Source organism: Oryctolagus cuniculus, chromosome 3 (assembly GCF_964237555.1).
Source record: "Oryctolagus cuniculus chromosome 3, mOryCun1.1, whole genome shotgun sequence".
NCBI lineage: Eukaryota > Metazoa > Chordata > Mammalia > Lagomorpha > Leporidae > Oryctolagus > Oryctolagus cuniculus.
In genome coordinates this window covers 168,090,850-168,116,639 of record NC_091434.1, presented here as the reverse complement: position 1 = coordinate 168,116,639, position 25,790 = coordinate 168,090,850, and the positions used below count along the sequence as shown (strand labels likewise).

General features: G+C 58.9%; 1 protein-coding gene across 2 annotated transcripts in view; it reads left to right on the top strand.

Annotated features, from left to right (window-relative positions):
- Window positions 1-25,790, top strand: part of PLXNA4 (plexin A4) — a 581,206-nt gene that overhangs the window by 499,680 nt on the left and 55,736 nt on the right. For both annotated transcript variants that reach the window (XM_051848991.2, XM_051848990.2), the window contains exons 8-12: window positions 815-914; window positions 2,991-3,105; window positions 12,647-12,847; window positions 22,243-22,339; window positions 22,708-22,898. In XM_051848991.2, the coding sequence (XP_051704951.1) occupies window positions 815-914; window positions 2,991-3,105; window positions 12,647-12,847; window positions 22,243-22,339; window positions 22,708-22,898 (704 nt within the window). The remainder of the gene's footprint in view (window positions 1-814; window positions 915-2,990; window positions 3,106-12,646; window positions 12,848-22,242; window positions 22,340-22,707; window positions 22,899-25,790) is intronic.

The following is a 25,790-nucleotide window of genomic DNA, read 5'->3' as shown; positions in this document are numbered from 1 at the left end:
TGGGCCAGGCTGGGTGCAGTGCAGGAGGCTGGTCAGCAGCCGAGAAGGGCATGCAGGGCTCACCTGGCTGGTCTCCCTCTGCTCACACAGCTGGGTCTCGGACCCAAGACCACGGCCTCCCCACTGTCACCTTACCCTGGCTCTCTCCAGCTGCCTTTTATCCGTGGCCAGAGGCTCAGCGCTGGGAGGGACAGGCCTGGCCCCAGGCAGATTGATCCTGCGCTGTCCCTCCCACCTGGGCTTGTCACATTTGTTCCAAGCTGATTGATTAATGAGGCTCTCAGGGAAGGCAGAGAACAAGACTGGAAGTGGGGGCCCGGGGTCAGAGCCGTGAATTAAACATGGGCCCCGGCTCCTCCCTGGCGCCAGCTGAGGTTCCCCGGGTCTCCCGTCCCAGTGGAGCCGCGGAGCCCCTCTCAAAGGAGGGGGCATCAGAATAGGGCCGTGCAGCGCAGACATGGGAAGGAGCGGTGTGTGCACACGTGTCCACCCATCTGCAAAGCCTCAGGCTTAGTTTGCAATTCTGGGAGCCCAGAAAGGACAGCATGCATGGGGGTGCACATCCAAACACCTGTCAGTGTGCGTGTGTGTGCCGAGGGGAGATGAGCAACTGGGCAGGGAGACACAAGTGACTCAGCGCAGAGAAGAGACTGGAGCTTCCCTGTGTAGCCGCTTTGAGGGCTGCCCTGGGCTGGGCGCTGCTGAATCCGAGTCCCGTTAGAGCTGGCAGCACCCCGAGGGAGGGGCAGGGCTCCTCTTCCCCAGGGTGCAGCCTCAGCCTCCCCCAACCTCCTGGCTTGGCTCTGCCTCGTAGGGGACCACCATGTCGTGCAGCTGCAGCTCAAGTCCAAGGAGACGGGCATGACCTTTGCCAGCACCAGCTTTGTCTTCTACAACTGCAGTGTCCACAACTCGTAAGTGCCCCAGCCCCTCAGCATCCTGGCCCTCCAGAGGTCAGACGACCCAGGGGGTCAGCGCAGGGAGCCCCAGGGGCAGCGTCCTCTGATGATCATAGAGCTCATGGAAAGAGACTGGAGGTGTCTATCACCTGTGTGACCTCACCTTGAGAGCAGAGCAGAGGAGGAGTCTGGGTAGGACAGAGGCCTCGGTGTGTGACCCGGGACGGCCAGGTTGCTGACCACTCACTTGGATGCTCAGCCTCTGCAGGCTGGGCCAATACAGGGGCCAGCCGGGGCCCGAGGGAGGCCAGAAAGGTGCAGGGTGTTGCGGGCTGCAGGAGGGCCGGCGGGGAAGGTCGGGAAGCCTGAATTCAGCTCTGGCTTTTACTGTGTTAGAATTAACATGGCGGGTGTGGGCAGCAGAGGCTGCAGCTTAGGAGTCAGACCATTCCTGGCCCAGAGTTCTCCATAAGCAGGGGACCAGTCGCACCCTTCCAGGAATGTCCCCCAAATACTTAGTAAGTGGCCGGGGCAGCGCCCGAACCCCTCAGAGCAGACACTGGCCACCACTCCATGGCCCCTGCCTGTCCTCCAGGGCAGCCGTGTGAGTGAAAGGCCTATTGCCAGGCCAATGTTTTCAGCCATGCTGGCCGGCTGTTGGCACACGGCTCGTGTTTCTGCTGCTGTGCAATGATGGGGTTGTACCAGACGGTGGATGTGTAAGCCATCTTTTTGTAACCTTAGAAACCTTTCTTCAACTGGAATCAGGGGGAAAAGCCTAAGCTGCAAAGTAGTTGGCAGTAGGAGCTTCTCTGGAGGAGGGCTTGAGGGGCCTGGGAGCCCTCTCTCCAGGAACCCCGCAAACCTCTCCAGGATTCCTTGGAGTGTACTTTGGAAAACACAGGACCTGGCCTCCAGGCACCCTGCCAGTTCTAAGGCACTGTTGTCGGCCCCCTGTGCAGGGGGGCTGCCGATGTGACCACAGATGTTTGGGGGCCCGGGCTGGTGGGATTCTCAGTTCACAGTGCCTGTGAGTCCAGAGCTGAGCTTTCTCTGGGGCCCTAAGGAAGGAAGTGTCCAGTCCTCCCCAGCCCCAGCCATGATGAGTTGCTTTAACCCCAGCATTCTCCTCCCATGGCTGTACCACTTGGAAGTCCTAATCGCTCCCAGCCAACTTGCTCCTCCACTCAGCAGGTGAGGTCCTGTGTGACACTCCCAGTCAGTCCCCAGGAAGACTGCCAGCATCCTCTGTGTGCAAGGCAGAGAGGTGAGAGTCCGCAGATGCAGAGCAGTCAGAAAGGAATAAAACCCAAAGTCTCACCCCTGCCCTCCATGAGGCCTGGTGGGGGAGTCGCACCATGAAAACCTTGGATACGAGGCCAAGACTGTCCCAGAGGCATCAGCAGCACTGAGAATCATGGTAGCAGGCCACAGGGACACCCCTCCCCTCAAATCCCTGGCTTGCCTGTGGAGTCGGCCAAGTGGAGGAAGGGGTCCCCAGATGGTAAAAGAGCAGGTGCAGAGTATGGGGCCTGCTCGTGGTGGCAGCACCAAACCCACGGGGAGCAGTGGGCCTGGGCCGTGCAGGGCTTCTCCTGGGTGGCAGGGCTCTGGGGATCCTGGGAGAAGGGGCCTGCGTTGGGTTTGGAGGCAGTGAGAGGCTGTTGTGGAGGGGCCTTTGTTTGCTGGGGAAAGGGTGGGACCGGGGCCAGCCACTGAGAGGGAGCCCACGTGCCGAGGGGTAGCCTCGTGGGCCTCGTCCACCAGGTGGGGGCCACGCAGCTCCTTGACAGCTGAGATGCGTGTGCAGTTGACCTGCAACCTGGCTGTGGTTGCCCTAGTTCCTAGGTCTCTCTGGACCTGCCCCTCTATGGCAGACCCTGAAGGGCCCAGGCTGTGGAGATAGAGGGAGACTGAGTAGGCCCTGGGAGAACGGGTTGGGCCTGAGAGGTCAGGAGGCCAGGGACAAAGGGATGATCTGCATATGCTCTGGGCACATCCTGGGGTGGCTCATCTGGATGCTGCCAGTCTTTCGGTCTGGGCTCTGGCTCAGCCAGTTCTGTGATCTGTGCCTCTTCCCTCTGCACCCAGCTGCCTGTCGTGCGTGGAGAGCCCCTACCGCTGCCACTGGTGCAAATACCGACACATGTGCACCCACGACCCCAAGACATGCTCCTTCCAGGAAGGCCGAGTGAAGCTGCCTGAGGTAGGTCGCGGGGTGGTGAGTGCCGCTTGCGGGGAGGTCGTCTCCAGCAGGAGACCTCTGGGACCACCCCTTCTTCCCCAACCCTGGCTCTTGAAGGGCGCACAGCATGAAGGCAGTGACCAAGCCAAGCCCTGCCCAGCGGCTGTGAGTTCTGAGCCTGCCCTGCAGGTCTCTGTAGCCTGGAGGACCCCCTGCCTGCGGGGGGTTCCCAGAGAGACAGGGTGACAGCATCGTCAGTGCTCGGCAGGACTGTGTTCGGGATCCGGGGCCGTCCCTCAGCACTCAGGTCACAGGGCAGAGCTGAGACCAGAGGGGACACGTTGAGTCAAAGGAAAGAGGAAACAAGAATCAGAGTGGCTGGCACGTCCGCCAGAGGGCATTGTCGAAGTGAGTGCCCAGCCAGCAGCCTCCACCTCACCTGAGAACATACGAGAGAGGCAGCGCCTCACACTGCAGCCCGGACCCTGAGCAGGAAGCCCTGGGCTGGGCTCAGCCGTCAGGTGCTCAGGGCCCTGCCAGGTGACACGGGGGCTCAGCAGTAGAAGAATCCCGGAGGAAGTTGGCGAGGTAGGCTGCATGGCCAGTACCTCCTGCGCCCTCCTGATGTTTGCTCTTTTCCTTGAAAACTCTCCATCACCGTCGTAAAAGCACTTCTATGCCACCGTTGCTGCCTCTCTTAGAATGTGGGTCTCAGGGGCGGGGCCTTCGAAGGTAACAGCATAGACCCCGGCTGGGAGAAGTCTGCTGCTCCCAGGAGCCTGTGTGGCCCCAGCAGTGGGCTGCTGGTGGATCGGAACACAAGGCTGTGCTTGAGCCAAAGGGAGCGACAGACTGGTACACAGGTTGAAGTGTAGGCGGCGTTGGTTGAATTCTGCTGGATTCTCCAACAGTAGCACAGAGCTGCTGCCAGCCTGGCCTGCTCTCCCTCAGCCAACCTAGGCCCAGGCAGGCTCCGGGATCCTCCCCCCCCCCCCCCCCCCCCCGCAGCAACCCTCATACGCACACACACACGTGCACACACACACATACACATGCATGCAGGTGCCCTGACCGTGCGGCAAGCCCCTCAGCTGTGAGGGCACAGACCTGTCCAGGGGACAGCAGGGACATCCAGAGAACAGAGGGACCCGTCACAGGACCCTTGCCCCTGCACGCAGACTTGGACCCCACTGTGAAGCCCAAACCCTTCACGCAGGAGAGGAGCTGTGCTGTATCTGAGGCTGGGAGGGAACATGGACGGACGCGCATCTATCCCAACACCTGCTGAGTGGGCCCCCGGCACAGGGACACCAGACTGACCTACGCCCAGCTGTTGGAAAATCCAGAACCCAAATCCCGCTCCTCCCGCGATCTGATGGCTGAGCAGCCGTTCTACAGGTGGAGAGGAAGGAGCGGTTCATCTTAGAAGGAAAGGCTCTGTGTGGAGAGGTGGTCACGCAAACCTCGCAGGTTTCAGAACAAAACAGGAAGAGACTGTGGCGCCTCCGCTCCCCTCCCCCGGGACCTGCCCTCTGTGTGCGGATGGAGCTGGCTGCTCTGATTTGTCATCAGGAAAGGAGTCCAGGCCTGGGCTGTCCCTTTACGTGGGGAGGGCAGACAGCAGGTGCACCCGAGGGAGGCTCCTGTGTGTGTGTGCGTTTCCTTCATAGCTTTCACAAAGACCAGATGGCTCTAAAGGGAATAGGCGAGGTGTGAGCGGGACAGCCGGCGGGCCGCGGTTTTATCAGCCCACCTGGGCCTTCAGGGTGGGTCAGAAGCAGAAGGCGGGGGGGGGGGGACAGGGCCCCAAGAAGCGTCCCCAGGCTGTGTGTGTCTGAAACCCGCCGATAACCTCATGGGAGCGGAGACAAAGTGGTCATTCAGGCTCTCTCTTCAGCTTTCCAGACAGAGGTTTCATGTGTGGAGAGGCCCAGGAATAAAATAAAAGCCGATCTGGTGGATTTCAAAGGCCCTTCATCATTTAATTACCTTGAAGGAGGTTTTCAGATTTCTCTGCTTTCTTTCCCGTGTGCTCCTCTCGTCCCAAGTTTCTTTCTTATAAATGTATAAAAGGAACTTGCATCAGTACTGCTCAGAAAGAGGGAGAAAAGAGCTTGTAGAACGTAAAGCAAGGGCGCACCGCGTTCCCCAGAGCCACGAAAGGATCCGGCTAGAAGGGTCCAGGGAGCACCCAGCTACAAGGCGGTCCCCGCACCCCACCACGTGGGCCTGGCCCTGCCAGAGGCTGCCGGGGACTCACAGCCCCTTGGGCCCCTGAGAAGGGCACGGAGTCGGAGACAGATCGAGGGACATGGAGGTGGACCAAGCTACCCCCGCTGCCCTACAGTTCTCCCCCTGTCACACGGGCCCAGTTAGAGCGAGGCTGGCAGGCTGTGCAGCGAGAGGCCCCACAGTGGCTTGGCGTTGCCCGTGCCTCCCCGTCGCATTGTTGCGTGGCGTGATCTCTGGCTGTGCCTTAGCCTGGGTGCCTGCTGATTCTAAGAGCAGGACGCTCTGAGGATCCTGGAGGTCGCATCCACCCAAGTCAGTACTGGGGCCATCTTGAACGTGACCGTGGAGAAAAAGCCAGCGCTGAGCACCGCCCGGTGGGCCAGCAGGGTGCTGTAGCCCCCACTCCCTGGTGAGTGAGCCGCAGGGGAAGTGGGCAAACACGTCTTTGTGAACGGCTGACTGCTCGAGCCCCTTTGGGGCGGTGGAAAGAGGCCATGCTGCTCAAAACCCAGAGGGAGGTCCCTAGGTCTGCTGTGCACTACAACCTCCTTGTTGTGTCTTTTGTTTTCTGCGTTTTCCCATTATTTTAGCATTGTAGGTGTGTCTGGGAGGAGGCAGTGGAGGAGTATGGGGTAGTAAGGAAAAGTAGAGCGTCGGAAGCTGGTTTTGTGGCAGTCCCCAGGCACACACCTCTCCACACCCGGGAAGGGCTGGCTCACGGCAGGAGCCTCTGCCGTCCTCCTGGGAAGTAGCTGTTGGTCCTGGTGACTCTGAACATTTCCCATTGACAAAGCGCCGTGCAAGGTGAAACGCCGAGCGACAGCTGGGGCGGTCTGGATTTAGAGATGCGTGCAGTGGGGCCGCCGTGGGGCTGTGTGATCCTAACATTCCATCGTGCTAGGTAGCAATGGCCCAAGGAGAGCTCACATCAAGGTCTCGGTCTCCCAGTTTGGCCTGGCAGTGACCCTGGCTCGGCCCCGTGGCCTGCAGCTACCCTGGACAATCAGGCCAAGACCTGCAAGTCCCTGGGTTTTCACTCCCTCCTGCCTCCGAGTTAGGGATGCAGACAGGGCCCTTCTTGTTAGCCAGAGGTCAGGCTGCCAGGTGGCTTTCGCCAGCACCACCGTGTCCCTCCAGGAATGCTTTCATCTGCGTGCGTCTCCCAGTTCCAACACGGGCTTTGTCGACCGTCTCCGGGGATGCTGAATTACCTCTTTTTCCCCCAGAACAAAGAGCATGTTCAGGTGAAGTTATTGGTCTGGAACGGAGAACTGGCGGATCATTGTTGTTATTATATTAATGGGGAGTATTATAACATAATTACGATGATTAGAAGCAGAGTGCCCAACAACATATGCCGTTTATAGTAACTGTATTCCAGTTACAAGGAATGATTTTGTTTCAGCTAATGATGGCATTGTGATAACAACCTTGGATCTCCACATCAGCCGTCAGTGCCTAGGTACCGAGTAGAACCAGGGAGAGGAGAGGGGAGGTGGCACTGGACGGGGGTGACCGCATGTTTCTGCTCTCACACCCTGGGCTGCTTCTCTCGCCCCATTGGAATGGCCTTCTGCTGGGGCAGCCGAGCCAGGCCCACCCCTGTGCCGAGCTGGAGGAGCCACCGACCCCACCTGCCCTTGGCACGGCACTGCTCCTCCTCCACAGGCCAGTCTGGCCGTCCCAGCAGGCCTGTGCACTTAATAACGGTGATTTCGGGAAACCAACAGGAACATCCATGGAAAAGCAAATCCACTGGCAGGAATCTGCCCTCGAGGGACTGTTCTGTGTTTTTTTTCCCCCCTTCTAAAGTGAGAAGGGCAGCAAAGTGAGCTGCCCTGATGCTGTGTTCTCCAGGCAAAGCCAGGGCCTCGCGGCCGGCAGGTGTTCAGGCTCAGAGAGGAGGGTCCCAGGAGCGCCTCTCTCCACTTGAACTTCAGCCGAGTGCTCACTGCAGAGAACAGCTGCAAGATCAGAGGAGGCAAATGAATTCTGTTTGATTCACAAAGTGTGCTTGAAAGGTTCTCCCGGCCGGCGCTGCAGCTCACTAGGCTAATCCTCCGCCTAGCGGCGCCGGCACACCGGGTTCTAGTCCTGGTCGGGGCGCCGGATTCTGTCCCTGTTGCCCCTCTTCCAGGCCAGCTCTCTGTTATGGCCAGGGAGTGCCGTGGAGGATGGCCCAAGTGCTTGGGCCCTGCACCCCATGGGAGACCAGGAGAAGCACCTGGCTCCTGCCATCGGATCAGCGCGGTGCGCGGGCTGCAGCGCGCCGGCCACGGCGGCCATTGGAGGGTGAACCAACGGCAAAGGAAGACCTTTCTCTCTGTCTCTCTCTCTCACTGTCCACTCTGCCTGTCAAAAAAAAAAAAAGAAAGAAAGGAAGAAAGGTTCTCCCAACATCCCAACCACCGCAACTCACCCGGGAAGACTTCCAGAGCCAAGACATGGTGTCCTCAAGTCTGCTCCGGGCCTGAAGATCTGCAAGGCGGGGAACGTCCCAGACTGCCCTGTTCCCCGTGCCCCGAGACAAGGGCAGGCCACGGGCATTCCCGCACCGGCTGTGCTCTGGAGGGTCAGCCAGCCAGCCCACTTTGCTGGTGATTTGCCTGCCTCCCTGCAGAAGAGCCATTTTTGGCATCCAATCCAAGGGAACAAAACCACCTGCCATGTCCTTCACCCTCCTTCGAGCAAGCCAAGCCCAGACCCAGCTTAGAGAACTTGTCTCTAAGCCAGGCACCACCCCCTACCCTGGGTATTCAATTATCCAGACAACTTCTCTTTCCATCTGTCTGGGCTGCCCCTCCCCCTAAGGTTCTGGGTACTTCCTCTCTATATTATTACTTTCACTCTCCATAAACCAGCCCATCGTAGATCATGCTAATGGCATTATAAACTCAGAGAACAGCAAGAGAATATATGGCGCGTGACATTTGTGTATTGGGCGCCGCAGGTCCGAGAAGGTGAGCGCGTATGGTTAGAGGACCGGTGTGGCTGGGGCTGGCTGGTCTCTGGAATTGCTGGAGGCTAAAGTGATTGGGGGTGGGGAGACATGACCTGCATATTATTATTATTATATATTATATATTATATAATATATAATATATTATATATTATTATTCTTCAGCTGCCCAGGCTCTGCTCCCTCTCTGTGAGCTTCCCGTTCCTCACTCTGGGCTGTAACAACTCCACTCGGAGAATTAGAGCTCTCATCTTGTAAACACACCGGGGGCTGTAAATCCACCACCTCCGCCTCCTTTGCTGGCAGCCCAGCCCCGCAGGCAGCCTTTTCTCTCCCGGCCAGGCAGCATTCTTTATGTCCTTGTTCAATTATTTAAATCAGCAATGAAACCTCTGTATAAGGCAGCCGCTGACATGCTGGACACGGCGGACGGAGAGGCATCTCTCTGGCTTTCAGAGTTCAGCTTTGAGTTCCTGCTCCCTGCAATTAGTAGCACTGTCTGTATTTTGTGTACATTTAAGTGGAGACCAAAATGCACTTTCTTTATTTTGTGTGCATTTAAGTGGAGACCAAAATGCATTATATTTATTTTGTGTGCATTTAAGTGGAAACCAAAATGTGCAAGGAGCAGCCACCCCCTACTGCCAAGCCATGAAAGGTTTGCTGGAGCCCCGAGCCCCTGCCACTCCCCGCCGCCCCTCAGTCCATTCTTACACCTGCACCCTGTAGCCACTGGCACACACAGCCTCCTGCTTACCGTGAGCACTTGCAAGCCTGTGGAGTACAGGTGTTTCCCGTCCTCCACGAGCTGGCCCTGTCAAATGTCAGTTTGGAAAAATACGCACCCTGAGAAGTTCCAAGCAGTATGGTGTTGAGGAGTTCTGGACAGGGCCAGCTCCCAGCTGTGGGTAAAGTCGATCAGATGATCGGTAAGGTACTGTGCTTGTAGCCACTGCGAGTACTGAGTGAGGCAGCCGGTGTCCCGGGTTTCTCCATCCCGAACCGTGGAGGTGATCAGGCGTGCTAAGATCCGAGAGGAGGTAGCAGGTAGATGTGTGCAAGGCAGTGGAGGAGGTGGCGTGTGCCCTGCATTGAACCCTGGTATCCCCTGAACCCTGGTACCTAGGGTCTCCACAGCAGCACACCCTGCCCCCAGAGCCAGTACCCTCTCACCCGTGCGGCCATATCAGCAGCCACACTCCCATTATTAGAACAGGAAGACGCTTCGTCACTGGCAGGCAGTTGCACATCCAGGAGGCCCACCTGCCCCCCCACCACAGCCCCTCTGTGCTCATTTCCCTGGTTATTTTGAATACTGCACTTTGGGCTGGTTGAGCAGGTATTCGTGTGCCCATTTTAGAGCTGGGAAAACTGAGCTTCGAACAGATTAAATAAGTACAGAGATGTGGTCCAGGTTGGTTGTTAGGTGAATGCTAGTGCTGGGCTTAAAAGGAAAATAAACTGTTCTCTTATCGGTCACAGGGCACCAAATGTGCAGGTTTTCTCCGTGCTGAACAATGCTCCAGTTCTTCCAGGCCACCGCGGGTAGCCCACAGTTTATCTCCATTCTGACTCTGCCTACCCGAGTCAGCCTCAGATCCCACAGGACAAGGGCTCAGCCCCACAAGGCCACGCCCCCTTCAGGTCCACTTGCAGCCTTCTCCCCGCCCCCCACCCCCAACTCCTCAAGAATTCCAAAGGTTTTAGAAGCTCCGTGCCAAGAAGCAGGGTCAGAGGCCGGGTACCTGTTTCTTATTATGTTCCGGTGTCCCCGGGGCTCCACACCCACAGCCTCACCATTGTATGGTGAGGGATGCAGAGGGCTGGAGGGACTGCCCAGGGCCACCTGGGTGCTGGCCAGTCTCCTGTCTCAGAGTCTGCAGCTTCAGGACATCACCTCCCAGACGAGGGAGCAGTGGGCGCAGCAGGGCCCTCCCTACCTGCCCCCTGGCCACTGGGGTACTTGGAGCCACTGGATTTATAGGCCTGTGCGGGGCAGGAGCAGGAGTGACAGTGGGCACTGACAGGTGTTTATGGAAAAGGCACGCAGGGGGCGGGGGCAAGGAAGATGGGTCCTTTGGTTGTGAGGTGGGGGAACAGGGGGCTGGGGGGAAGGGGAGGAAGAAACCCACATCTGAAGCTCACTGTGTGCCCAGAGCTTCATGAGGGGCCGTTCCCAGAATCCCCCAAAGTGCACCCAAGAAGGAATTGTGATCCTCACTGAGGCTGAAGACATCAATGAGGAGAGCACTGTTCCTGACACTGGGGCCCGTGGGGAAACTGGTGTGGACCCCCAGCCCCTGGCTCCCCAGCCGGACTCTCTCTAGTTGAGGAACTGCAAAGGGCAGGACCCAGGCCAGGGGTCTGAACCCCTGGACATGAACCCAGGACCTCGAGCGTGAGGCGTGGAGCAGCGAGGACGTGGCTTTGGAGTGGCCCGCGACTTTCGCACCTGGGGGTAGTCTTGCACGTGGCGTCCTGGCACGAGGCAGGTTGCAGTCTGAGATGATGGGTGCCAACGCCTTGTTGCCCAGGGAGGAAGTGCCATTTTACTTTTCATTTAACAGGGGCACTGGGGTCATGAGCAGCGGCACTAGAGGCAAAGCTGCCCAGCCCAGCCCAGCCCCGCCCCAGGGCCTCCCCAGTTATGGTTGAAAAACTTGCTCCCAGAGCCACGGACCTTTTTGTGGCTTTCCCGGGCCCACTGGCAGTCAAGACTCAGCAGCCGACTCCCAAGGAGCCTGGGTGCGACTCTTGGGGAGGGCAAGGGAGCCTGCGTCGGGACGTCCTTGCTCTTCCTGGCTGCTTACTATTCCGTCGTGTGTGCGTGTGTGCTGGCCGGGCATCCATCCACAGACACGTGAGCTGTGGAGTGCAAAGAGCCGTGCAAGTCTCTGCGTCCCTTTCTCCAGGGGTTACCCGGAGGGGTGCAGCTGTTCCTCAGAGCCACGGTGTGGCGGCCTGGAGGCTGGGGGGCGCAGAGGTCAATGGCTTGGGGTGGAGACAGGGCCCTCGGTCCTCTGGCTCCCTCTCTTTCTCCAAGCGTCCCTTGGAGCTTTCCTTGCCCTTCTCCCTTCTTTCTGCTATTTCCCCACCTCCTTTCCTGTCCTCTGTTCTCATGGCCAGGACAGAAGAGACTGCCGCCCCCAAGCATGCCTCACGGCTGGGTGAGATGGGCGGAGCCCTGGAGTCCCACCCAGTCGACCGATGAGGAGGTCGAGTGTCGGAGTCGGGTTGTCGTGGGCTCCGGGTCCCATGGCAGGCTCAGGAACCGAAGCAGGCTCTAGGCCAGCTTTGTTAGGGTGCAGCTTTCCGTGGCCCCAGAGAGCTGTTCGGTTTGTGCTTGTTTAGGAGCCCGGGAGCGACAGCTGTGGGTTGTCTGGTCTCCTTGCCACCATGGCTTCTGTTCTGCCTTCCTCGCCTGGGACGGGCCCGGTGGAAGGAGGAAGTCTCTGCCGAGAGTCACCTGTGAGCCTGTGACGAGGCGTCCTCAGCAGGGATGCGGGCCCCATGGCAGCCTGCCCGAGGCTGGGCTCTCTCTGTGTGCCCAGGGACACCGAGGCCTCGCTCCTGCCCACGCCAGTCAGGCCCAGATACTGACTGCCAGCAGGTGCCCCAGCAGCTCCACCTCTCTATCGGGCACAGCACCCCCTCCTGCTGCAGCCCCCTTCTCTCCCAGGTCGTCCCCGGACAGAGCTTGTGGCCTGGGTGATTTAACCCTTCCCTCCCCAGAGGCCCCACCCCACGTGGCTCCAGGGGTGGGCGTGCCCATCGCTGGCAGCTAAGAGCAGCTGGGTGTGTTTCTGCTCTGAGGGGCAATTCCTTGGGGTCAGCCCATCCCCAGAGCTCATCAGAAGCTTCTGGATTCAGCAGACTTCTGGAGCCCATTCCAGAATATTCTAAGTGCCAGACTTAACCCGTGTACGGAAGACTCCCCCCTGGCCCTGCCCGCTGTGGGCCAGAGCCAGAGCTGAGGCCCAGGGCCTTGCCTCCCTGTGGACCGTCCCACGCAGCCCACCAGCCCCGAGTCTTGGCCACCTGGAATGTAGCAGGCCAGGAGGCCGTCAGTGGCCATGGGATGGGTGCCTGCCAGCAGCAGCAGTCTTGCTAGGCTGGTAGGAGATGGCAACAGTGTCAGAGACTCAGGCGTGCAGGGGGAGGCACTGAAAGGAACCTGAGGGTGGACCCAACACTGTGAGCCCCCTCCTCCCCAGGGATTTCCCTGCCCCATTCCTGAGAGCCCTGGGCCTCCTAGGGCGTGTCTGGGGGAGGTAGCAGCATGGAGCCTGGTGGGGAAGGGGTGTCTGCAGAGGCCTCTGCCCCTTTGGCTTCCCGGCGGCGTGCGACCTGAGCTGTGCCCTCTGCCCCCAGGACTGCCCCCAGCTGCTTCGCGTGGACAAGATCCTGGTGCCCGTGGAGGTGATCAAGCCCATCACCCTGAAGGCCAAGAACCTGCCGCAGCCGCAGTCGGGGCAGCGCGGCTACGAGTGCATCCTCACCATCCAGGGCAGCGAGCAGAGGGTGCCCGCCCTGCGCTTCAACAGCTCCAGCGTGCAGTGCCAGAACACGTCTGTGAGTCGCCCCGTGCCTCCCCCCAGGCCCCGCTCTGCAGATCCCTTCCTCTCCCTACCCACCTGCTTGCTCTACCCTCCTCGTACACCCTCGGTGCCCTCGCACGGGCCCCAGCGCTGTGCCGGGTTCTGCAGCCCCCCAGGGTGTGTGAGCCTAGTGGCAACCCTGTCGGGAGGAGGGGCTGCAGGACCAGCCGAGGGACCGCTGAGCCCTGTCTGCTGGCGGAGGGAGCTGACCGGGAATGCGCTGCTTAGATCAGCTCTGGCCCTGCCCAGTGCTCAGAAAGCCACGTTGAGCCCAGGCTCTGTTGGGAAGGGCTTGGCTGCCCCAGGCTGCCCGAGAAGACTAGCCGTGCGCGTCACCCTGCCTGCCCTCCTTGCCCTCGTCACTATGTTGCCTTCCCAGCTCCCGCTCTGGTGTCACCAGTGCTTCTGGGCTCTTGGCTGTGCATCCAGGTGCGCAGAGACAAAGATGGGACTCCTTTGTATTTGAGTTTATTTATTTATTGGAAAGCAGAGTGACTCAGAGAGGGAGAGGGAGAGACAAAGAGCGCTTCCATCCGGTGGTTCACTCCCCAAATGGCCGCAACAGCCAGGGCTGGGCCAGGCTGAAACCAGGAGCCTGGAGCTCCATCTGGGTCTGGCACGTGGGTGGCAGGGACTCAGTCCTCGGTACATCTGCTGCTGCTTTCCCAGGCTCATGATCCAGGAGTGGGCAGACTTCTTGACTCCTAACATTTGCAAGGTGCAGAGAAAAACCTTCAAGTTCTTTACTGTGCAAAATCAGAAGATCGGGGCCTGGGACCAGGGACAGATTTAGGTTCGGGGACCCAGTCGCGTGCAGTCTAGGAATCTTTAAGGTCAAAGTGTGATGTCAGGGCTGCAGCGTGGGCTGTGAGGCTGTGCAGGTAGGATCAGGCCCTGAAGCTGGAGCTCCGCCCACTCTGGGGTAACCTTCCCCTGCCCACCTGCTGAGTGGCTCGCTGGAAGTCACACAGCTGGTATGAGGTGTGGCTGGGCTGCACTTGGGCCCCACTCCTACATGGTGACTGTATCTGAGGGTGTCATGGGGGACCTCCAGGGGAGTTGCAGACAAAGGATTTCACCGGAACTCCCCATTCTTGGAGCAGGAGAGCAGCCTGGAGGAAGAGGGCTCGGGGTGGCCCATACACCTGCTTAAGGCTGCTCAGCATCCCAGGGACAAAAATCCCAACCTGTCACCCCCTCCCCCGGCTTCCGCTGGGCACCGCCCCGCCTCCCCCAGCAGCCAGGAAGGTTTTTTTTTTTTTTTTTTTTCTCAGATTTCTGCAGGGATCTGGATTAAACCTGCCTGCCAGGGGTGATATTGAACACCTCTCGCTTCCTCGTAAATTCTGGAGGCCAGGCAGACAAGCCCCGTGGGCTTGGCTCAAGTAAATCTCCCCAAACAAGGTCCCTGTGCAGAGAGAAAAGACCTGGGCCCCACCTCGCACTCCGAGACACAAGCGGGGATTTCAGACCCTGGGGAAAACGGCCAGGGTTCCTGGGAGGAGCCGCACCCTGGAGGGAGGGTTAAGGAGGGAGGACAGAGTCTGCAGCCTCAGTTGCCACACTCTGGGCTCCCCACAGCGGGGCACAGACATCGCCCTGGGCCCCATGCTTTGGCTGCCTCGGTTAACCAGACAAAGGTACCCCAGGAATTAATGCGAGTTCACTGGAGCTCCCTCTGTGCCCCGGGGGCCAACTTCACAGTCCACAAGGCTCACTGGGGCCTTCTGTCATCCTCTACACTGCCTTGGATCAGAGGCCCATTGGGCTGCAATGTCCTCCACCTGATAAGGGAGCCCTCAGTGGGCACAGGGGACCCCAAATATGGGAGCCGGCATCCCGTGAACAAAGGCGCAGGGGGATCTGGGCAGCCCTGGGCAGGTGCAAGCCGCCCCTCCTCTGTGGTGGCCTCCCCCTGGAATGGCTGAGGTTGGAACGAGGATGGGCACCACATGGGTTTCTGCTTTCTGGGGCCCTTAGAAGTCTGCTGGTCCCACAGCACCTCGTGTCTGGGATTCCCATCGGGAAAGCTGACACCCCAGGGCCCAACAGTCACTGCTGCTTCCGAGGCCCGAGTATTCCTGAGTGCATGGGCTCACTCAGGCCCTTCTAGGTCTGCTTCCAGGGGCAGTGGAGAGAGGAGACAGCAAGGCTGAAGGCCCCAAGCCTGAGGCTGTCACCACTGAGGACGGGACCACCCACCCCTGAGCACTTGGGAGCAGCCGGCTGCACACTGGCCCCCGAGGTCTCAGCAGCAGCCTGCGGCCTCCTCACCTGCTGCAGACCAGAACTGGGTGCCTCCAGGTGACGGCTCCCTGGGGACTTAGTCATTTCCACACCCCCAGTCATCGGAGAGCTTGTTTCTCTACTATTTTCAAGTCCGAGAAACTGAGACAAGAGGAGAGGGGCCCCCTGGCCCCACCAGGACCCACTGGAGTCCCACGATTCAGGAGGGCTCTGCTCTGACTTTTCCCAAGAGCCTCTATCTTCTTCAAAATTTTTAAAAAAGGTTTTATTTGGGAAGTAGAGTTATAGACAGAGATAGGGAGAGACAGACAGAAAGGTCTTCCATCCACTAGTTCACTCCCCAAATGGCTACAATTGCTGGAGCTGAGCCAACCCAAAGCCAGGAGCTTTTTCTGGATCTCCTATGTGGGTGCAGGGGCCCAAGCACTTGGGCTATCCTCTGCTGCTTTCCTAGGCCATCAGCAGGGAGCTGGGTCAGAAGAGGAGCAGCTGGGACTCGAACCAGCGCCTGTATGGGATGCTCATGCTGCAGGCAGAGGCTTAGCCTGCTGTGCCACAGGGCTAGCCCTGAGCCTCTGTCTTCAGGGGAAGCAATGGGACCCCTGTGTTTTGTTGGTCCGGGCCAGGGCACTGCCTGCCACCAACTGACTTCCTTAAGAAAGTTTTGGGGTCATAATCCAAGGGCTATAGGTCGCAGAGAATAAGACACTGTCAGGCAGGACCAGACACCTGGGGGAGTCTCTCCATCATCCTGTTACAGAGGGGGGGGGGTATCTGGGGTACAGAGAGGGCAAGCGACAGGCCCAGGTCATACAGCAGAACTTGAACTCGGTTTCATGACATGCCCACTGAGCCGACACTGGAGGGGAACCAGCAGCTGAGCACTTTATGCGCTGGCTTTGGTGCTATCTCTGGGAGCAGGAACCGGTCAGCCTTGGCGGGGATTGTTTCCTTTGCTAACACCACGAGCGATCTGGAATGGGAGGAGGAGAAAGGCTGTGAGGGAGAGTGCCCCGGGTTTGTGAGGGCAGAAAGAATTCTCCGAGGAGAGCACAGGGAAATCAGGGCCTACCGTGTGGGCGTCACGCTGGCTGCACAAGGCAGGCTGAGTCTCTCCGGCCCCATTATTTGGGGGCTGGCCCTGGGCCAATGACTGCAGCTCCCGAGGGAGATGGGAAGGGAAGGGGGTCCCCGCGGGCAGGAGTGGGGCAGGGAGCCACCATGGGTGTGCATGGCCTACTCTAGATCAAGGCATCAGCAAAACATCAGGTGCGGCTAATAACAGCGCCCAGCAACCACCTCTGTGGCTGGCCGTGGCCAGTGAGTGCCCAAAGGCCAGCTGGCTGGCTGGTGCTCTGCTCAACAGGGCCTGGGGCTCCAGGCCAAGCTTCCCTGGACCCACACTGGCCTCTGGTTTTCTCTTGGTGCTTTAGTGCACCCCATGTGGCACAAAGGCATTTGGCCCATAATGGACTGGGTTCAGGTCCCAGCTACTCCTCTTCTATTCCAGCTTCCTGCTAATGCACATCCCAGCAGGCGGGTGATGATGGCTCAAGTCCTTGGGTCCCTGGCTCTCATGCGGGAGGCCTGGACTGAGTTCCCAGCGCCTGGTTGTGGTCTGGCCCAGCCCTGGCTGTTGTGGGCATCTGGGGAGTGAACTGTCAGATGGAAGCTCTGTCCGTCTGTCTTTCTTTTTGTCTTTCCCTCTCTGTTTCTCTACCTCTTCAGAAAGAAAGAAAGAAAGAGAGAGAGAGAGAGAGAGAGAGAGAGAGAGAGGGAGGGAGGGAGGGAGGGAGGGAAGGAAGGGAGGAAGGGAAGGAGGAAAAGCCAGCTGACCTTGTGCAAGGCCTGCAGGTGGGAACAGGTCTGCTGAGCCCGGCGGGGCACTGCCTGGCTCCCTGCATAGCCTCTCAGACCTGCTGGCCCAGATGGTAGAACTTCCCAGCAGAGGGCCTTGGCACTGGCGACCAAGCAGTGCTTGGCCGAAGGAGGGTCTCAGCTGTATGGATCTTCTCTCTGCTTTAGAAGGAGGAGAGGCTGAGGTTCACCCTTTCCCAAGGTAACGGGTGAAGTCATCCGTCAGCACAGCCGTGGTGTGCCACACCTTGGTTGGGCAGCTTCGCCTCCTGGGCTCCAGGAGCCTGTAGCCCCCCTGCCACGCAGCACTGGGCTCCATGCAGCTCATGACGTGCCGGCAGCAGAGAGCCTCGTAAGTGCTGAGCGGGGCAGGGCATGGGGGTCCACACTCCCCCAGCTGCTGCAGGGGAGCCCCTGCCTGCACCCCCAGGTGGGGTGCAGGTCTCTTTGTCCAGAAAGAGGGACTCTTAAAAACCCAGCCACTTCACTAGAGACAGGGAGGGCGGCAGGGAGCACCCGGGGTCTGGGTTTCTGTAGTATTTCATGGTTTGGTCTCAGAAATGGGGGTGGGGGGGCAGAAAATGCTATCAGAGTATTTGGTCCTCAAAGCCTTTTATTTGCAATTTTCTTTAAAAATTCTTCACCTCCACATACACACGTGTGTGTACACACACACACACACACACACACACACCAGCACAGCGGGCTCTCATATGCGTACAACCCCATATGCACCAAGTGTCTGGCACAGAAGCACTCCATACACAGAAGCGTAAACACAGGGAATATAAACACCGTTTTGCAGAGCACCCCAAGTGTGTAGACATGGATTGAAATACACAAAACATTGGAGCGCTGAGACTACGTGACAGACACCGTGTTTGGAGCACAGCACACGCTCTCTCCAAGTCTCACAGCGGTCCCCGGAGGCGTGGGCTGCTTCACAGTCCCGCTTTGCAAATGGGGAAACTGAGACTTGGATCGTTTGCTCCAGTTCACACAGCTGGTGGCTGGCAGAACACACTGTGTGTGTGTGTGTGTGTGAGTGTGAGTGCACACAAATGTGCATTTGTGGATGCACAGATAATACCAGTGTGTGCGGTAACCTCTTCCCAGCCAGCACGCATGTAAACGCAGGTGTGCACCTCGGCCCCACCCACATGCACCTGCAGAATTAATTGTCTTCCTAAGAGGGCCAGGAAGACTCTAATCACCACCTGCCGCTTCCCCTTAGGGTTCTGGCTAGACCAGGCCTGGGAGGCAGACGCTGGGCTCCAGTCCTGCCTGAGCCACCACTGGCCTCCCCCGGCAAGGCTGGACCTCTGCCCTGGTCCCCCAGTGCAGCCTCCGGGTGATGAGAAGGTGCGCATCCTGGGTTGGAGCGGCCAGTGCTACCTGGAGCTCTCTGGCTGATGGCCTCTCCCCACTGGGGCCTCTAAGGAGGCAAGGGATGGGAAGGTCCCCGGCCTGGCTGTGGGAGGCAGTGCTCTGGCCCTCAGTGAGTGCTCTCAGCCTCCCCTCCACACCACCCCCTCCCCTGGGTACGTCATGGGGATGCCCCAGCTTCAGCCAGGACCAGGACCACAGAGGGGGCTCTCCCCAGGTGCTCCCTGTCTCCAGAGCCTGACTCAGCAGTTCAGGGACAGGGCCTGGACTCTGCATCTTGACCTTGATCTTGACCTTGACTCTGACATAAGGATTCACAGACCCCAGGAGCCACCAGTCTAGAGTAGCAGTGGTTTTGTGAGAAAACTCAGGACCACGTGGGACAGACAAGCCCGCCTGCCCAGGGGTCAGACTTGCCTCTGGGAGGGTGGTTACAGCAGCTCCCCACCCCCACCCCAGCTTCACTTGCTGCAGTTCAGTTAACCGAGGTCTACTGCAGCCTGAAGACAACAAATGCGAAATCCTGGAAGCAAACTGTTGGTAGGTTTTTAACTGCACTCCATTCTGAGTGGCCTGATGGACTGGCAGACCATCTTGCTGTCCCAATGGGAAGGGATTCAGCCCACTGCCCAGTGTGTCCATGCTGTGTACCTCACCCAGCCACTGTCCAGCGTGTCCACACTGTACCTCACCCATCCACCATCCAGTGTGTCCACTCTGTGTACCTCCCCCGGCCACCATCCAGCGTGTCCACTCTGTGTACCTCCCCCGGCCACCGTCCAGCGTGTCCACTCTGTGTACTTCACCCATCCACCGTCCAGTGTGTCCACACTGTGTACCTCCCCCGGCCACCATCCAGTGTGTCCACTCTGTGTACCTCCCCCGGCCACCATCCAGCGTGTCCACTCTGTGTACCTCCCCCAGCCACTGTCCAGCATGTCCACGCTGTATACCTCACTCAACCACCATCCAGTGTGTCCACACTGTGTACCTCACCCGGCCACCATCCAGTGTGTCCATGCTGTGTACCTCACCCAGCCACCATCCAGTGTGTCCACACTGTACCTCACCTGGCCACTGGCCAGGGTGTCCACTCTGTGTACCTCCCCCGGCCACCATCCAGCGTGTCCACTCTGTGTACCTCCCCCATTCACCGTCCAGCATGTCCACTCTGTGTACCTCACCCATCCACCGTCCAGCGTGTCCACTCTGTGTACCTCCCCCGGCCACCATCCAACGTGTCCACGCTGTGTACCTCACCCGGCCACTGTCCAGCTTGTCCACTCTGTGTACCTCCCCCGGCCACCATCCAGTGTGTCCACACTGTGTACCTCCCCCAGCCACCATCCAGTGTGTCCACTCTGTGTACTTCACCCATCCACCATCCAGTGTGTCCACTCTGTGTATCTCACCCATCCACCATCCAGTATGTCCACTCTGTGTATCTCACCCATCCACCATCCAGTATGTCCACTCTGTGTATCTCACCCATCCACCATCCAGTGTGTCCACACTGTGTACCTCCCCCAGCCACCATCCAGTGTGTCCACTCTGTGTACTTCACCCATCCACCATCCAGTATGTCCACTCTGTGTATCTCACCCATCCACCATCCAGTATGTCCACTCTGTGTATCTCACCCATCCACCATCCAGTATGTCCACTCTGTGTATCTCACCCATCCACCATCCAGCGTGTCCACTCTGTGTACCTCCCCCGGCCACCATCCAGTGTGTCCACTCTGTGTACCTCACCCATCCACCATCCAGTATGTCCACTCTGTGTACCTCACCCATCCACCGTCCAGCGTGTCCACTCTGTGTACCTCCCCCGGCCACCGTCCAGCGTGTCCACTCTGTGTACTTCACCCATCCACCGTCCAGTGTGTCCACACTGTGTACCTCCCCCGGCCACCATCCAGTGTGTCCACTCTGTGTACCTCACCCGGCCACCATCCAGTGTGTCCACTCTGTGTACCTCACCTGGCCACCATCCAGCGTGTCCACTCTGTGTACCTCCCCCGGCCACCATCCAGTGTGTCCACGCTGTGTACCTCACCCATCCACCATCCAGTGTGTCCACTCTGTGTAGCTCTCCTGCCCCGTAATCGCAGAAGCCCCCTGGGTGATCAGATCAAGAGAGCAGAACAGAATTGTTCACAGTATGTGGCAGTCATCCGTGTTCTGCTATTGTCCTTCATCTCGGCCTGTGCCTGATTTTTCTATTTTATTCTGGGTGTGCATGTATAGGAAAAAGCATAGTGTATCTTGAGCTGAGTACTAGCCACAGTTTCAGGCATCCACTGGGGGTCTTGGGATGTGACCTCTGCAGATGAAGGGGGCTGGGGGAGGTCTTGCTGACAGAGTCATAGACAGTCGGAGAGTCCAATGTGGTGTCTGCAGGGCCAGGTGGCTCTGTGCTTAGGTCCAAGTGGCCTTGGCCACCAGAGAGAGCTGGTGTGGGTGTGGGTGGCACAGACCAGTGTCATGGGCATGCATTGCCAGGCAGTTATGTTGCAATGCTGGAGCCCAGGGCAGAGTGTAGAGAAGCATGGACATGTGTCCAACTCACACGGCCACCGCATGGTCGCCTCGGTGTGCACTCTGTAGCACTGGAACCTCCTGGACTGAAGGTTTCCACGTGTCTGTAGAAGCTTCTGCAAGCAGGCCACAGACCTATTCCTGCCCAGAGGCTGGTGCACAGACAGCAGGCCCCTAGGTGTCTGCCCAGGCTGGGCACTCCCGATGAGTGTGGCTGTCCCCTCACTCAGGGAAGGTGCCACGCCTACAGCAGGATAGCGTCAGCCAACACCCCCAGGCCCAGCCCCTCCAAACCATAACACGGAGTTCAAAGAGCCATTGGCTCTGTAAACACAACCTCACACCAAGAGCCCTGGACGTCTCGGCCCCACTCCTGCATCCCAGCCCTGTGGCCAGCATTTCTAGTGGGGTAGCCAGCAAACCCCTATGGTAGGACCTGGAAGCGCTGCCCCAGGGCTGGCTCTGAGTGCCTCACTCACCTCTTTCCCCTGAGCACCGAGGGGCCTCTGTTGTCAGAGGCTGGTATGTCTGGGGGCTGCCTCCCCCCACCCCTCAGCTGGTAGCATCAGGTCCCAAGGGGAGCTGGGCAGGAGCACAGGCCTGAGGCATCCCCCACCAAGGGCAGCAGCCCAGCAGGAGGCTGGACTGGGCGGGCTTGGCTTGGAGCCAGTGAGGGCCCCAGCGTCTCAACCCAGACCCCCAGGCCTGTCCTCCTGGGTCCCCTCGGGATTTCCCATCTCTCCTCTGAGCTCCCGTTGGCTCCTCCTCTTACCCAGACCCCAGCCTCACATCCCCCCAGCACAGAGCCCCTTCATTTCTTCTCTCTGCAGACACGCAGTCTGCCTGTGAATTGGGGGTCCCGATCCAGGCTCCTGGGAAGGTCCCATACACCCTGAACATTTCCTGGAAGTTACAGCTCCTTGGTCTCGTGGCTGGTGTCCCCGGGGCGGTCTGGAAGGAAATATCCCCTCCCTTGGTTAGACATCTCAGGGTGGGCCCACTGTCGGGCATGGAGGGTGGGCACGTCCAGGCTCCTGCTCACAGCCTCCTCATGGAGACCCATGGGGAGTGAATACCTGGCTTGTGCCACTCTGCCCCTTAAACCAGCCTGTGTGTGGATATGCATCTGCATAGGTGTGCACCCACACAGGTGTGCCACAGAGGCCTGGCCTCACCCCCACCCTACATTCCAGACCCCCTGCTTCCCTGCCCTGCCCATCCACGGGTGCATGTGTATCCAGGTCTTCACAGTCCTCAGCCCCTGCTGGAGCACTCGGGCCCTCCCTGGACATCCTGTGACACAGCCTCCTTCTCTCCTTTTCCCTCCACATGGCGGCAGTACTCCTACGAAGGCATGGGCATCAACAACCTGCCCGTGGAGTTGACGGTCGTGTGGAACGGGCACTTCACCATCGACAATCCGGCTCAGAACAAAGGTACGGGGTCATCTTTCCCCCACCCCAGCCTTCTCCTGGCTGGCCCTCCGCTGGCCTCGGAGCCCTTCCTCCACAGCCTCCCCACTGCCCACCCTTCCCTGTTCCCTCCTGGGCTTCGAGGTGGGCTCAGCTTGGGCTCGCAGCTTCTGGAAGGGGAGGGGAGTGGAATGAGGAGCCCCAGGGCTGCCGAGTGTGGCTGGGGACACATGGCCTCCCTTGTCAAGTTCTCCAGCTCAGGCATGGAGTTTCTCTTTGGTTTTCTCTGCCTCAGAAGACCTAAGCAGAGCAGGATGCCCTGGGTGCCCTCACCCCAGCCCCTTCCTGTCCCCACCCCACCCCCAAGCGCCTCTTGCCTGTGCCCCCTGCAGTTCACCTCTACAAGTGTGGAGCTATGCGCCAGAGCTGCGGGCTGTGCCTCAAGGCTGACCCCGACTTCGAGTGCGGCTGGTGCCAGGGCCCCGGCCAGTGCACCCTGCGCCAGCACTGTCCTGCCCACGAGAGCCGGTGGCTGGAGCTGTCAGGTGCTAACAGCAAGTGCACGAACCCTCGCATCACAGAGGTAAGCTGGGGCCGGGAGCCGTGCCCTGCCAGGGGGTTGGGGTCCCTGCCAGCCACGTGTGGCCATCAGGTGGTCACCCCTGTGGTCCCCACTGGACCTGGATGCCTCTCATTTTCCCTCACAGCCCTTCCCTTCCTGTGTCCAAACGGGCTCCGCCCTTGCTGCCGTCTGTCTGTGTCTCCGAGAGTCTCCATCAGTGGCCGCCTCACTGGGCATTCAGCCGTGGGGGTCCAGGGGACAGAGCCCAGCCATGGGGAGGTGGAGAGACAGAGAGGCCTCAGGACTCACCCAAAGCCAAACAGAAGCCGAGAGATGGCAGAAGTAGAGTGGATCTGAGCTTGGTTCAGGGGGACCCCAGGGCAGAGGCTGTGGAGAAGATGGGTATGGGCCATGTATCTGGGGCTGCACAGTTTCTCCATCAGTCTTCCCCTCAGCCCCGTTAGCGTTAGAGTAGGTCCCCAGGGTTGCAGTAAAGAAGCGCCACCAATCAGGTGGTGTGAACACCAGGCGCTCAGGGTCTCAGTTCTGCAAGGTCAGGGTCAGGAGGACCTGGCTCCTTGCAAGGCAGAGAGGAAGGAGCCATCCAGCCCTGTCTCCTTGGCTTGTCGACCCTATCGTCCCCCAGGCTCGTCCCATCCTCTCTCCTGTGCACATCTCCATGTGTGCAAATTCTTTTTATGAGGACACCGGTTATGGGCTAAAGCTCACCCTAATAGCCTCCCTTAAACTTCACTGCCTCTGTAAGGGGGCTGGCCTTGTGGCATAGCCGGTTAAGCCTCTGCCTGCAAGGCCAGCATCCCATAGGAAAGCTGATTGAGTCCTGGCTGCTCCATTTTCCATCCAGCTCTCTGCTAATGTTACTGGGAATGCAACAAACAGATGGACCAAGTGTTTGGGGCCCTGGCCACATTTAGGAAACCCAGATGGAGTTCCTGGCTCCTGGCTTTGGCTTTGGGCCAGCCCTGGCTGTTGTAAACATTTGGGGGAGTGAACCAGCAGCTCTCTGTGTCCCTCTGTCACTCTGCCTTTCAAAAATAAATAATATAAATAAATAAATAAATCTTCAAGCTACTTCTGTAAAGTCCCTATCTCCAAAGGAGGCCACAATACGAGACACTGAGGGTTAGGGCTTCCACCTGTGAGTTGGGAGGGACACATTTCACCCTGTAAAGCCCCTCCCCACCAAGGCCGGGGTAATCATCACCCTTTCCCAGGTGGGAACCAAGGCTCACAGAGACAGTGATGCTAAGCAAAGTGGAAATGACACGGTTCTGAGCCCTGAGTCTCCTGGTCCCCCAGTTCCTGCTCCTGCACATTGCAGTGGTGAGTCTCACAACAGCCTCTCACATACAGTGCACACGCACAGGGGTCTGGCCTTTGTGGAGGGAACAGCCCCTGGCATGGCCCTCAGAACATACCCCACATGCCAGCCGCTTCCCCTTCACATTCCTGACTGCATAGACACTGGGAGTTTGCTCTCAGCCTGCTGCATGGACAGGGATGTAAGCAGTGACTCTTAAACCGGGGGGAGTATTGGCAGCACAAGCAACAGAATGACCTGGAGCAGGAGGGCAGCTGGACACACCCGGACTGAGCCCCTCCCACCTTTCCAGCCACCCACCCCCACCCTGCACCTGCTCAAGGAACTGCTGTTCCCAGCTCCCCTAACCCGAAGCCACCGCAGAAGCTGCTGAACATGGCAGCTCCTGGTGCATCAGGTGCAACCCCTGGGACTTGCTTTCTTCTTGGACTGCATCCGAGAAAATCACAGGAAGGAGATGGAAAATTAAGCAGATCTCCCTGCCATGGAGGGTGTTTCCCACCTCCGTGCTGGCTTTGGCTTTCTGGCGGACCCTGGGCCACAGGGGGACCTGCCCCTTCAGGATGGGAGCCCAGGCTTGGACACCATGCGGGGGGCTGAGGCCAAGTGCCGGGACCTTGGAGACTGTCAGGGCAGGCATTGGCGAGGAACCCTGACTCCCCTCTCCACCTTCCCCGCATCTGTCACCCCCTCCATGCAGGTCAGGGTCTGTGTCTCGTAGGTAGCTGTCTTCCCACTGCAATGGGAACACAGTCTGTGGCCATCACACTTGTGCACTTGTTCACTCACAAACACACAGGAGGCGGGTGGGAGCCTTCCGCTGCAAAGCTGCCCAGCCTAGTGTCTTTCCTTTTTTTTTATTAATAAAGATTTATTTTATTTATTTGAAAGGCAAACTGAGAGAGACAGACAAACAGAGGTCTTCCTTCTGTTGGTTTACTCCCCAAATGGCCACAACAGGGTGGCAGGGGCCCAAGCACTTGGGCTATCTTCTGCTTTCCCAGGTGCCTTAGCGGGGAGCTAGATTGGAAGCAGGGCAGCCAGGACTTGAACCAGTGCTCTGCTGATAGGGAATGCCGGCATACAGGTGGCCACAGCCTAGTATCTTTCATAACCCCATCTTGTACCCTCACCCCAAGAAGGAACCCAGCTGTGATCCTAGCAGTGCAGGGAGAGTAGGACTGGCTGTTATGGGCTAGAGGTGGGAAAGCCCCCTGGCCTGGTCTGTCAGCCGTGGGGGTCACGGTCAGACGGCAGCACTCACAGTATGCACCGTGTGCAGAGTGTGCCCCTGGTGGTTGGGTCTTCACATTCCAACCACGGGTGTGCAACACCGCGACACCTGGGGAAGGGACACCAGGCGTTTTGACCACCATGCAAGGGTGAAGTCAAAACCAAGCCCAGCTCCTTCAGAAATGGAGGTGAGCAACAGAGGCACTGGGCTGTGACGGACACTCCCGTGTGCCCGGGGAGCTGTGGCTTCCCACAGTCACAACCCGGGACACACAGACCGGGCTGCCACTGAAGGAGCCACAGGAGGGAGACAGCGTCCCTGCTCACAGACTCAGATC